Consider the following 13857-nt stretch of genomic DNA (forward strand, 5'->3'; position numbering starts at 1 on the left):
GGAGGTGCAAAATGGGCTGTGTCGCTTTAAATGTCCTGCTGTCTTTGTGGCACACTGTTATGATGGAGATAAACACAGCGCAGCACAAAATAATATCACCCATTATACCATCAATGATACTGTTGTTGTTGTTGCTTCCACATAAAAAGTAAAAAAAACTGTATATTTTTTACATTTCCAGATGTATATGAGGTACCAGACCTAGATGTAAGTATAATTATTTGTTACTAGGCTATATGAGTTAAAAGAACTGAGATAGAAATGTTTTGAGGTACAGAGGTGTTTTGTAAAGTCCATTGAATAGTGTGTCTTTTGTCTCAACAGGATGACTGTTTGCCAAGGTCAGTAAGTGTTAACGTCATTCATTAAAGTATTCATGTCTTTCATTAACAGTAACACATTAAATTGAAAAAGAAAGATATTTATTACTATACTCTTTCTTGCACTTGTACTAGCCTATTGTAGACTCATAGATGATGTTAAGAGTACTGTATGTTCTGGTACATCATTGTGTAAGGTTGTCTCCCGGTCAGTTTGGGTGACCTTTTCCAAGCATGTTGGTGTTGAAACCTCATGAACTTTTGAACACACAGCCTTCAATTTCCGCTACCATCTCTGATGTCATTATGTCAGCATTTTATTTTTATAGACATGGCCGTGGTTAGTAGGCTATACAGTATTTGTCCCTGTGCTAATAAAATAACTGAGTTGGACAAATTGGCCCAGTATACGTAGGCCTACGTATGTATCAAATTACTTTGACTTTATTATATGTTAACTCTGTATACAGTTTGTTTAGTATGTATGTAGGTAGTGGAATACATACAGTATAATACCCACAATACAACAAATACAAATGAATATAGACAATTTGAAATATATAGACTCAACTAGACAAAAAATACATAGGTGCAGTATGTACATTAAGGTGCAACTATATGTCTGTTATGCCTGTCTTATTAACTTTCACCGTTCCTTTGTGACTTTCCCTATAGGACAAGTCCTCATCTTCAGCCTCCGCCTCAAAGAATACCACCGATACCCAGCCCAAGGTACATCTGATTTCGTCACAGGTCTAAACCATAGACGACCAAGTGCCTGTGACATATAGGAAACAAACCCTGGAAAAAATAGTTCATGTTCAAGCATGTGGCCGTTGAAAATGAGGAAGTGAACTTAACCATTACGTACGCGTGCACAACCATTTAAAAACAAATTAATCAAAACAGCGCGTGTCCATGCACAGTCGACTTGAGTCATTGTTTTTGTGTTGATGGTTATCTAGTTAGTCGTCTTTTTTTGTTTAAAGTGCTTTTGGGGGCTTTTAGGCATTTTATTATGACAGGACAGTGTGGAGGAAGACAGGAAATGAAAAGGAGAACAAGGCTGCCCTGCCGTGGCCAAACTCGTCTACCATGTGGCTGACCCGGGTTCGATTCCCGGCCCGGGTTCTTTGCCGGCCCTTCCTCGTCTCTCTCTCACCACCTTCACTGTCCCATCAAAATAAAGTCAAAAAGACACACAAAAAAAGAAATTAAAACAAAATGAAAAGGAGAACAAGACATGGCGAAGGGTTGGGAAGTAACCCAGGCTGGACTTGAACCCCGGTCCTCATCACTAAGTGAGCCCATATGTGGCGGAGGGCATAGCACCCTGTGCCACAGTGCCCTCTGGAGTTTGTCTTGTGATCAGAGGGTTGCAGGTTCCAATCCCTTAGCAGTAGAAATAATGTATGTGCTCACCTTGTGCCCTTGAACAAGGCACCTATCCCCATATTTCTGCAGGAACTGTAACCAATCTGTCCAGGGACTGCAGATGGAAATTAGCTATGTAGCTATAATCTGGCACAAGCCATCTCTTTACTTCTGTAAACAATGTCTTTTGTGCATGGTCCCTGCTGAACTAAACTAAATAAATTAAACTAAACTAATAACCTGAATCAAATAACTAAGCGGCTTTAGACAAAAGAGACAGCTAAGTGTAATGTAATTTTTTTATGGTAAAGATGCTTGAGTCTGCACACATTCTCACTGCTCTGTGGCTTTTGTCATGTCTAGACTGCATGGTAGGAAGCCTGCACCTCCACCCAAGCCAGTAAGTATATATCTTCTCTCACAAACACAATGTGCTGCATAGCGTGATAGAAAATGTGTGTGTGTGTGTGTGTGTGTGTGTGTGTGTGTGTGTGTGTGTGTGTGTGTGTGTGTGTGTGTGTGTGTGTGTGTGTGTGTGTGTGTGTGTGTGTGTGTGTGTGTGTGTGTGTGTGTGTGTTGCGTGTGTGTTGTGTGTCCGTGTGTGCTTGTGTACACGTGCAAACGCGTGTGTGTATGGGGGATGGGTTTCCATGATTAAGCCTTGTAGGCTGCAAACTGTGAAACTGCATGAAAGTTGCTGACGCTGACATTGATACCACTCTTAGTATTCACAAAATCTTTTTCTTTCTGTATTTTGACAGTGAAGATAGTGAAGGTCATTAGTGTCTTTAATGCCCTGAGTATGTGTATGTCCTTGTATGTGGCAAGTGAGAAATATCATTTCAATTATTTTGTATGTCCAATGCATGTGAAGAAATTGCCAATAAAGCTGGTTTTGACCGTGGAGAGAGATAGAGAGAGGAAGAGTGGTTGAGAGCAACAATGGTTGAGAGCAGAGAGTAGGTCCAAGGCACTCCAAAGCAAAGTTAAAAGTCTTTTATTATACTAACAGGGACATATCAAGCCGTCGCATTTTGGTCACATGCAACCTAAGCCCTGAAGAAGGTGGCATGCGACCGAAACGTGTCGCCTTTATTTGTTCCAGTTATTACTTTGACTTGGACTTTGGGAGAGACAGATGGAATAGGACTGGGAAACAAATGACCCAGGCCGGATTCAAACTTAGGTCCCCATGCGCATGTTGCCTGCACATCAGCATAGTGCTCTTGAGCAACCCACCCCCTGAAAACCCCTTTACTATGTTGTTGTGTACCTAAAGGGTCCAGATGATGGTGATGATGACGATGGCGGTGGTGACGAAGAATATGAAGTCTGCGATGGAGTTGAAAGTTAGTAAATCACGTATTCATAATCATGCATTAAAATATATTCAAAAGACCACATCAAGTATCAAGGCAAATACTCTCATCCGTTCTCCTCATTAGTAGGCCTATTTCATGTGTTTGCAGGTGTTAGTATGAATGCAAATACTGTGCCACTACCCATACCTCTACCAAGAGAGCCGTAAGTATCATTCAAACTTCTTTATGATTCACACAATTGCTATGCTATTCAGAAAATGCTTCATTTTCATGATTTTTTTAAAGGGCATTGGAAATTAGCCTGGGATATGAATGAGCTTCCCGTTGGACTGTTACGGTAGGGACACATAGACGCGAATTTGGCCAAGTGACGTGAACTTCGCCATTCAGTTCTATGAGAGAGGCGAAGGCAAGCGAAAGCCAGTGAACAGGAGCGAAGCGAAGCGAAATTATTAAATCAATTTTAATATTATGCAAATGAGGAGCGAATTCGCCTGCGGCGGCCCAATCAAATCAGCAACATAACTGTTCCATTCCATTTGATTCGCCGCAACGACCTGATGACGGTTGAGCTGTCAGAATGGAACACTGAATTTTGCCTCTCTTCGCCTCGCTCGTTTCGCCTGCTATGTGTAGGCCTACCTAGCGTTATACAGTCTGTATGATGTGTATAATATCTGTGCCTATCAAACTAAACCCTAACAAAACTAAACTAAACTAAACTATACTATACTATACTAAAAACAAAGACCACCAAGATGACCCCAGACATGCTTGTGGTAAGTAATGGCCTGTAAGGTTTGCTGGGGAGTTACTTGTTTATCTACTGTATTGAAGACCCAAAGTGAATTCTATTCAAAGAGCATTGAGGCTTTATACTGGAGTATAGTCCAAATTAACATGGGCACTCTGTTGTTCTTTTTGAATTCTTATTCTGTTTTCTGTCTCATAGCTCATCTAACTTTATTTTTCTCCATTCAGGAGAAGACATATACCGCCGAAACCAGTATGTATTTCTACTGTTTTTTTGTTTTCTTTACACACACACACACACACACACACACACACACACACACACACACACACACACACACACACACACACACACACACACACACACACACACACACAGCCCAACTTTAACATCTTTATGGGGCCCTTTGGCCCTTTCTACCTTTGTGGGGCCCTTCCATTCATATTAGCCCTAGCTATAGCTAAAGAATGCTAAACTGTGCCCAAACCAAAACAATCCCTAACCTTAACCTGTCAGTGAGGAAATGTTTTTACACTTTTACTTTTACCAGTAACAACAAAACTACAGCAGAAAAAGGGGTCAAAACATGTGGGGTCCAGGATTTGGACCCCACATGGAGAAAGGGCCCCAGTATGTGGGTATGCTCCAATAGCAGTGGCCTCACGCGCGCGCACACACACACACACACGCGCGCGCGCGCCGCGCGCGCGCGCACACACACACACACACGCACACGCACACACGCACACACACCGTCTGTGGGTTCTGACCTGTTGTTCTGTTTTCCAATGTTCTAGAAGTTCAGCCTTTCACCCAGAGAACAAGAAGGTATATATGACTCTATAGCCATCTTATTAACATGATTAATATCAAAAGCTGCTTTAAATGTGCATAAAAACATCTGCGTTTGTTGTCTTCAATATGGTACATGTAAACAGTGATGAGCAAAATGGATTGATTAGTTATGATCGAGGGCCACATATTTCAAACTAGGCCTGTGCAGTCGTCTTCGACTGCTAAAGGTATATCCCCGAAACGCGATGCTTCAAAGCCCCCAACATTCATACTGTATTTCATATTAAGTATAAAATTCTCCATGCTCCTCTCCGGCGGCGCAGGCAAAACCATTACATCCCCGACGCTCCGCGTTTCGGGGATATAATGAACTTGTTATACCTGTCCAATTTAACCAGGTGATCAGGCTAATCACCTGGTTGAATTTGACAGATAAAACCAAGTCATTTGGAACATGTGGCATGTCCATTTTGCCCATCACTGCACGTCAACTCATTTCACATGATGCAACAATCAGACCTGTTTATCTGCCCTCCCTGTTTTTCAGTGCCAGTGTGTAATAGACCGAGTCCCCCAGAGCCTCGCTCCGCCTCCCCACGAAGAGGAATACACAGAGGCAGGTGAGGACCAGCATGTTCTCTCACCACTCCATACACTACTCAATACCACAGACATCTCCACAGGGCAAGGTATGGGTCAACACACCAAACATGTCAGGGGGGCGTTGGCATGCATGTGATGAGGTCAGCAGGGCATTTCTTCTTTAAAAAAAAAGACTGAGAATCACTGCTCTATATCCTACAGCACGTCTATGACCGATACTGTCAATGGCCCTCTATTAAATCCCTCTTTTTGCCTCTGTATGTATACGACCAGACCGAGCTACAACCAATCAAATCTGATGTATGCTTTTTTCATTGGGTCCTGTATCCCGATCTTTCAGGACTAGGAAGAACTAATAGCAGGCAGATTTTACAGACTGACGTGAGCAGGAAATTCAACAGAACCCAGGCTAACAATTCAAAGGTGTTTTGCTGAAACCCCCTGATATTTTCATTAAATCTGTATCTACTCTTGCCCACAGGCTGCCCAGTCCAGGTAGGAAACATTCCTTCACCATCACTCTGTTTTCGCTAATCCAAAATATTGTTTTGTTTTACATTACAGTACAATGTGGCCAAAAAAGTTGCCAACTAAAAAACAGGTCATACACATTAATATGTTTTTGGACCGCACATTTGGTGTTGCTTTGTTTCAATATCTTCTGCAATTATTTTATTTCCTTCCAGTGTTGCATTGTGTTTTCACCAATGTCTTGTATCAACATGATCTCCAAAAATTCCGTGCTCTTGGACACGGATGTGAAGGACACAAAATCCGTGTCCAGGAGCACGGATTTTGCCAAAATTCTGTGCTCCTGGACACAGAATTATTTTCCGTGATGGACACACAGAAGTGCTCTCTCTATACTCCCACAGCTCTATGTTTCCACAGTCTTGTGTTTTCTCAACATTTTTCTAATTTCAAATATTTTTTCTAAAAAAAAAAAAACATTTTTTACTGACAGGTTAGGGTTAGGGATTGTTTTGGTCTGGGCACAGCTAGTTTTCTTTCATTCATTATATGAATGTGATAGCCTAGCAACCAACTGGAAAAGGTATTTCTCAAAAATATGTCTTTAATGACAGGTTAAGGAATGTTTTGGTCAGGGCACAACTTAAATTGCTATAGCATTATTTTGTTTAGGATTAGCATTTGGTATGTATTTTTCGAATGATAGAGTTAACATAGTGCTTTGGTAATAGCCTATAGAAAGCACTTCCGTGTGCCCATCACGGAAAACAATTCCGTGTCCAGGAGCACAGAAGTTTTGGAGATCAGGCTGCTTGTATTGATGATGGTAGAAGAGTCTGAACACTGTGTAAAGCCTTCTCCAGCGCATCCCAAATATTCTCCCAGAGGTTATGGTCTGCTCTCAGTCGCGGCCAATCCATATGTACAAATGTCTCGGGCTTCCTGACCCATGCTTTCAACATTTGAGTCCAATGGCTTGTGGAATTTTTGTAAATCTTGGAATAAGCCCATGCCATTAGGAAAGAAAAACTCTACCATCATCAATACAAGATCTTGGTGAACACTTAAAGCATTAATCCAGACATTGCAGATGTTTGTTGAAATAACACCAAACGTTTTTGGCCAGGCTGTGTGTAAGCAATATATCTAGCTTGTTGGCAAATGATTAAGATGGTAACTATTTTGAAGGTTTCATTTTTTCTGTCTTTTTCTTCAAAACACGCACAGCAGCAGCAATAGACAATGGAAATCAAGATTCAGAAGAGGTAGGCCTATGATCACTTCATTCATTGCACTGTCTCAACAAGATCATACTCACTGCTAAGGGAATTCCTGCTTTACTCATATTCATTGTGTACAATGCACTCTCACACACACACACACACACACACACACACACACACACACACACACACACACACACACACACACACACACACACACACACACACACACACACACACACACACACACACACACACACACACACACACACACACACACACACACACAGCTGTTTTCATCTCTAATGCAAAAAAACTCCTTCCACTTTATTTCCAGAAAGCTGGTGTTCTGCACAAGCCTTGGTACAGCAGTGCATGTGGCCGCAAAATGGCAGAGAGAGCGTTGCTGCGTGCAAACAAGGCAAGTTGACTGAACTGAATGCACTTGAACTTTTACTTATCTGTTTACGCTGCGAGCATTTACATGTATTTTAACGGTTTTTGGGTTCGTCACAGAGTCCCTCATCACCATAATCACAGGGTTTTGAGCGTGGTTGTGAGTTCTGACCAGCATATAGTTAGTGTAACCCAGTTATTATACTTGGGCGTTGCTCTTTACGAAACAAAGAAAATGGCCTTGCACTGGATTTTAATTTGCATGCAAAAGAATAGAGCTGCAACTACTATTTTTCTCTCTCTTCCTCACTCCTTACACACACTCCATGGGAACAAGATGCAATGCATTTACACGTGGATGAATGAGTGCGCACAGTGCTGCCACACTGTGGGAGTGGCATTGATGGATACTATCCCATACATCCAACCCCCCTTCTCTCTCTCTCTCTCTCTCTCTCTCTCTCTCTCTCTCTCTCTCTCTCTCTCTCTCTTTCTCTCTCTCTCTCTCCCCCCACCCCCACTTTTACCGACAATCAGGGCTCTAAATTAACTTCTTACATCTCTAGCCAAGATGGATAGTGGATGTTAATCTTACTAGGCAAACACACAATCGCTAATCAAAGTGTCTAATAAGCTGGTCTTTTCTTCCAGCCAAATTGGAATTTCACTAGCATTTGGCCAGTTGGCTGGTGTTAATTTAGAACCCTGTTGACAATGATGTATATGTAAACTGGTGAGTGTTATATCTCTCTCCCCCCTCTCAACCTGCCCGTATCTCAGGACGGTGCCTACCTGGTGAGGAGAAGCTCTGGGCAGGATGTCCAGCAGCCCTTCACGCTGGTGGTGCTGTACAGCGGCCATGTCTACAACATCCCCATACGCTTCCTGCCCCCCACACAGCGCTACGCCCTGGGCAGCGAGAAGTCAGGAGAGGAGGTAGGCCAGCGGAAGGCTGCACATAAACCCAACTGTACACATAATGGGTCAATGACATTTTTTGGGGGATCAGACGTCACAACCATACCTAATGCCCATAAATTAATTATTAGTACTTTGTAATTGGTAATCAATTCACTGCAATGAATATGTTTCTTACAGCGTTTTCACACCTGGTCCCTTTCAGCCGTCTAAGCGAACTCAGAGTAGTGACAGGCAGGTCTCTCAGCAACAAGACCACTGGAGAGACTGTACAATCGTTCTTTAAAAATTCTAGCTAAAAGGCCAATTAGAGCTCATCACTGCGATGTTCAGCGGGACCTGAACATGATGAGCTTTGAAAATTATATTGCTTTGTCAAATATCAACCTGATATATAAATGCCTGCATGGTCAAGCCCCTCAAGTGCTCTGTGACCTAACCCAACCTATACAGGCAGTTGGGAGGTCTACCAGGGGGGCTGTAGCAGGGAACTGTAGAATACCCCACCGTAAAACATCCTTTGGTCAGTCCTCGTTTTTAATTAAAGGTCTTAATTTATGGAATAGTTTGCCCCCAGAATTCAAGGCCAATCACAGTCATGGGTGGTTCAGGTGTCAGATGAAGGAATTTCTAAAAAACAACCAGACATGTAATCATGTGTGATTCTATGTGTGTGAAGATTTAATAGAGTGTGTGTGTGTGTGTGTGTGTGTGTGTGTGTGTGTGTGTGTGTGTGTGTGTGTGTGTGTGTGTGTGTGTGTGTGTGTGTGTGTGTGTGTGTGTGTGTGTGTGTGTGTGTGTGTGTGTGTGTGTGTGTGGTGATGGAGGGGGTGCAGTTGAGTGTGTGTGTGTGTGAGGGAGGGAGGCTGGTGGCAGTTGACTATGTGTGTAAGGGGGGGGGGGGTGCTATTGTACATGTTTTATCAAATTGATTAATTAGTGGATGAATGAACGAGTGACTGTACATTAATATAGGATTAGGTATGTGTATGTATATTGCCTGTCTTCTTAGATTAAATGAATGGCTTGGATGAATGGATAGGTTGTATTTTAAAACAACATTAAAAACAGTTTTTTATATTTTACTTTAAAAGCCCTTCTAGGGACGGGCATTGGAAATTAGCCTATGGCTACAAATGCTATGATACTTATCTGTTAGGTTGTTGTACAGCCTACATGATGTGTATTTGTCCCTACTCAAATAAACCATAACTGAACTGAACTGAACTGAACTCAGCATTTTTGCTGCATATGTGAACGCTCCAAAGTGTACCCACTACCAGACCCCTCGGAAGCGAACCGTACTGAGACCTTGGTTGACGTGGTCTCAGTTCGGTTTGCTTATGAGTTCTAACAAGTTACACTTGTGATTAGCTGTTATCACTTAAGGAGGGCTCTAGAGGACCAAGTGTGATAAAAAGAAAGAGTTACACACGATAAAAGCCCAACAGCACCAGAAAGATCAGCGAGTTATTTTTCTAATACACTCACAATATGAACAAAAACAGAACTGAGTCCTTTTGCTGTCAGTTCACTTTTTGGGCCACGTAAAGAGGACTGAGTTTGCTTCACTTAAAGGGGACCAGGTGTGAAAACCCTATTACTAGTCCACTAAAAAATATTTAATCCATACAATAGTGGCATTTGCTGTGGTTGCACCACCCTGACCTGTGCTACTACTAAAATGTCATTGACCCATATACATCTTTGGTGTTGCTGAGTGTCATGCCTCAATGCCCCTGAGGGCTACTTACCTGTAGTTGTCATTAACCCTGTGTATACTCAGGGCCAAACCATGTGGGACTTCAACAAATACGATCTGATATCTGATTGGCTGTCATTTGGGTCCCTATGACATTGTATATACACTACCGGTCAAAAGTTTGGGGTCACCACGCTTTCCTCCCACAATGATTCTTTCTGACAGTTTAGCTTATTCCTTCTCAATTTCAGTTCTGGTATAAAATCAGTGTATAGAGTTATTGTTCCCTGAAACTAATGCAGGCAACAAATAAGCAATTTGATATTGGAAAAAGTAACTGTTGAATGGATTTACTTGTATAGACAATGCATAGAATAGACCAAAATGTATCACTAACTTTTGACAAATCAAAGTGTACCTTTACTAAGGTAGTGTCTAGTCTGGTCTACTAATCAAAGTGTAGACTCCTTTGGCATTAATAATAGCCAGTTGCGGTTCTACAGATTAATTCCCGGGATGAGATGAGGTCCAGAATTGCCCATGAGCTCTATGAGCCCCATGCATGCAAAAGTTGATATCTACTCCTGTCAATCCATACAATGCCAGATGATATACACATCATTTGAAAGAGGAGAATCTACACTTTCCAACGATGTATGGCACTGGCTTGCACACTTAAACATCGCTGAGACAATGGATCGTGCATTCATAAGTAGGTTCATTCTGATGGCTAGAAAATTATGCAGCTACTTTGACTTGAATTTGTGGACGAAGTGGCAACTCAACAAATGTCATACACCTACCATTGGAAAGGGCAGACACTGAACTTTCCAATAGTTCCAGGCATTCTCTGATAAACCAAAAAAAATGTCTAAAAATGGACTAAAACACGTATTTCTATGTAATAAAGGGGTGATAAAGCTTGGTTAGATTTCACTCTCCTGTCCAGTTTAACCAATTTTATGGGTAATCAAACCTTTTTTCACCTGTGGGTGTTCTGTACTTTCCATTATTCCATTTCAAGCTATTTAAAAGATGTTTGCGACTTGAATTGCAAACAAATAACTGAAAAAATTAAGGTGACCCCAAACTTTTCAACGGTAGTGTATGTATTGAATGAGGGGACCTTTCAGGTGACCTCATGACCCACAGTATAAATGGGGCCAGGTCATGTGCATGTCATGTGCAGAGTGTAAAAGAAAGTGGATTGTCTGCCCACTTACTCCTGTTCTGTTCATTTGTGTGTAGTACATTCACGGCTGATATCATATTATCAGGTGTGTTTACTGTACGTGACAGGAAGGTGAATAGTCCCAGTAATGCTACACTGAAATCATAACACTTTATCCTTTTGTCTCCCTTTGTTTACTGCACTTCCAAGTACTTCAACTCAGTGGCACACATCATTGAGAACCACCAACGCAACCCTCTGGTCCTGATCGACAGCCAGAGCAACACCAAGGACTCTACCAAGCTGCTGCACCCCGTCCAGGTCTGAGAGCCGCGGGGCAGAGTGGACAAAAATAGGAGAGGAGAAAACCTTCCAGGGTGTAGAATACTTGCAGGGTCTGTCTCGAAATCACTCATCTGCCGTCTCCTCAGGCTTCTGGCCTCGTGTCTTCCACCTGTTTTGATCATATTGTTTCCTCCACACGAAACAATAAGGTCACTGTCAAGAAGCTCAGAGTTTTTTTTCCCAATTCAAAATCTTGATTTCAACTGAGATGAGTAAATTCTGAAGTATGTTTTTGCAAGGCTTTGAAAAAAAAAACCTACTCTCATTGAGATTCCATTGATGACGCCAAGGCTCGAGGCCTGAGGAAAGCAGACACCTCAAGAGAAACACACATGATGGGGTGTGAGTCAGTCTGTGTCCTCCTGTCCTTTCCTGATCAAAGTTAATATCTTGCTGAAACAAAATTCAAAGGCCATTCGGTCCAACGGGGATGTTGAATGGGACAAAGCCCCCCTCCCAAAAAAATCCTTCTGTGTTACTTGACAGTGATAAGAATGGTTTGTTTTCTCCATTTAGTCAAGCCAAGGCGACACTGGGTGCATTCCAGTATGCGACCTTGCTTCATCCACTTGGGCTTGTGGCCTCACGTTTTGCCGATGCCCATCCTCCGTGGAGAAAACAATTAAGTTTCCCCATTGTCAGCCTAGCCACAACCATTTTTGCGGGACTATTCTTCATTCACCATCCAGATTGTAAATGAGAAAATTACTTTACAATTGAGCTTTTGCGAGATATTGAAATATAATGTTGTTGTGTCAGTGATGTCATGATGTATTACTTCCTGGTACGAGGCCATAAGCACAAGTGGACGACCCAAGTCTGCATTTTGGAATGCACCCACTGAGGCAAGTAGCCAGAGGCCACAGGAAAGGAAAGGAGGAGAAAGACTGACTTGCACCCATCGGTATTTTGGTTGTCCGCCCCCCTTTTCGATGGCTGGGCCCACACTCCTCTGGATGTCACCATGCAGCATAAACTGTGCTCACTGGAGACTGAAGCTGAAGCTTGCTCCATGTATTCACTCACGAGAGTGATGGGACTGATATTATGGACCTAATGCTATGTGTTGATAAATCATCACAATGTTTTGTATAGTAGTGACAGAGTGGATTACATGATGCAGTATGTGTACATTTTAGTGGGTTGTAAGTATTGCTCTACTGTATTGATTAAAAAAAAACTATATTTCTGTTGTTTCTTTTTGCACTGGATTCTTTACAAAGCTGTCAAATGATATTCTTTAAAAAATGTTTTTATTAGGTGCAGCATTCCTTCGAGCAGTTCTTTTGCAAACATTGCATGTTAATGCATGGCAGGGGTAATGGCCTGTGGTGATGGTTTGTAATAGATTGTCAGCAGCCCTTCCCACACTGGTCAGTAGTGTGTATTAGGCTACTATAAATCCTACAGCAAAGGGAACTGAGCTCCAGCTCTGTGCACAGCACTGCATGGGGGTGGGGATGCAGCACGGTGTCCCAATTTAAATCCTGCTTAGCAGGGCCGCCGCTGACAGCTTTGGCCGGGCCTAGAACAAAATCATCTGAAAGTACCCCCCGCTCAAAACATACAATTGTAATGTGGACCCAACTCTGGCCTCCCCGTTCTCCCTGGGCCCAGGACAACTGACTACACGCACCTCTCCCCCCCAACCCCCACTCCCCATCGGCTTCCCTGCTGCTTTTTTTAAATAGTAAAGTCCTTCCTGGCGACGCCCCTGAAGTATGGTAGTGAGACAGAAGGAGTGAGTGCATTATTACAATTTATAAAATTTCATTACAGCACTTTATTAATGCCCAGAAACAGCACATGAGGATGGTACAAAGAAAAGAAAAGAAAAGAAAAGAGAAGCACTGAGTTCAGTCTATTTCAGGCACTTCAAAAACACCCCTTTCATCAACACTAAAAAGCACAGCTAAATTGTAGTTATGGACAGAAGAGCGTCTCGATCTGTTTTCTCTGCGCAAAAAAACCCCTCTTCAGTGCATGGACTGTTACTTTTCCGTGGTACAAACGATAATAATAATTATAATTATAATAATAATAATAATATAAAGCTTCTGCTGTTGACATGGCTCAAAATGATGATAAGAGAAAATATGATAAAACCAATATATCACATCTGAATTAGCTAAAGCATGGCAAGACTTTTAGCCAAGTCAAAAGTGCTGCAATTATCAAGAGTGCAAATAAATAAATTATCATCTTCAAGTCATGGAAGAAATAGCTATGGACTAATCACATTCTGCTATGTGGAAGGTGTTCCCTGAAAACATTTCAGCCTACACAACTATTGCATTATCAATGTGATGTAAAAAAAAAAAAAAAAAGGTTTTGGTCACAGAAAAAACATTCAGACATTTGCTGAAGGTGACAGATTTGTTGTTTAAATATATATCTATTTTTTTTAAAGAATCTTTTAGACAAAGGACAGTTGGCTCCTGAAGATAACCATCTGAGTCAAAA

At 42.0% G+C, this 13857-nt stretch overlaps 1 protein-coding gene across 5 annotated transcripts in view; it reads left to right on the forward strand.

The window, feature by feature from the left end:
* blnk (B cell linker) overlaps positions 1 to 13797 on the forward strand; it is a 41407-nt gene extending 27610 nt beyond the window's left edge. For 2 of the 5 annotated variants that reach the window (XM_063191718.1, XM_063191723.1), the window contains 14 exons: positions 182 to 207; positions 325 to 341; positions 996 to 1052; positions 2058 to 2094; positions 2974 to 3043; positions 3164 to 3218; positions 3998 to 4022; positions 4568 to 4598; positions 5113 to 5185; positions 5650 to 5663; positions 6867 to 6904; positions 7200 to 7283; positions 8039 to 8194; positions 11260 to 13797. In XM_063191718.1, coding sequence (XP_063047788.1) covers positions 182 to 207; positions 325 to 341; positions 996 to 1052; positions 2058 to 2094; positions 2974 to 3043; positions 3164 to 3218; positions 3998 to 4022; positions 4568 to 4598; positions 5113 to 5185; positions 5650 to 5663; positions 6867 to 6904; positions 7200 to 7283; positions 8039 to 8194; positions 11260 to 11376 — 800 coding nt within the window. In that variant the 3' untranslated portion in view covers positions 11377 to 13797. The remainder of the gene's footprint in view (positions 1 to 181; positions 208 to 324; positions 342 to 995; positions 1053 to 2057; positions 2095 to 2973; positions 3044 to 3163; positions 3219 to 3997; positions 4023 to 4567; positions 4599 to 5112; positions 5186 to 5649; positions 5664 to 6866; positions 6905 to 7199; positions 7284 to 8038; positions 8195 to 11259) is intronic. The other 3 variants (XM_063191719.1, XM_063191721.1, XM_063191722.1) reach the window with 3 other exon arrangements.
* The last annotated feature ends 60 nt before the right edge of the window (positions 13798 to 13857 follow it).

The sequence above is a fragment of the Engraulis encrasicolus genome, chromosome 24 (genome assembly GCF_034702125.1).
Source record: "Engraulis encrasicolus isolate BLACKSEA-1 chromosome 24, IST_EnEncr_1.0, whole genome shotgun sequence".
Taxonomy (NCBI): domain Eukaryota; kingdom Metazoa; phylum Chordata; class Actinopteri; order Clupeiformes; family Engraulidae; genus Engraulis; species Engraulis encrasicolus.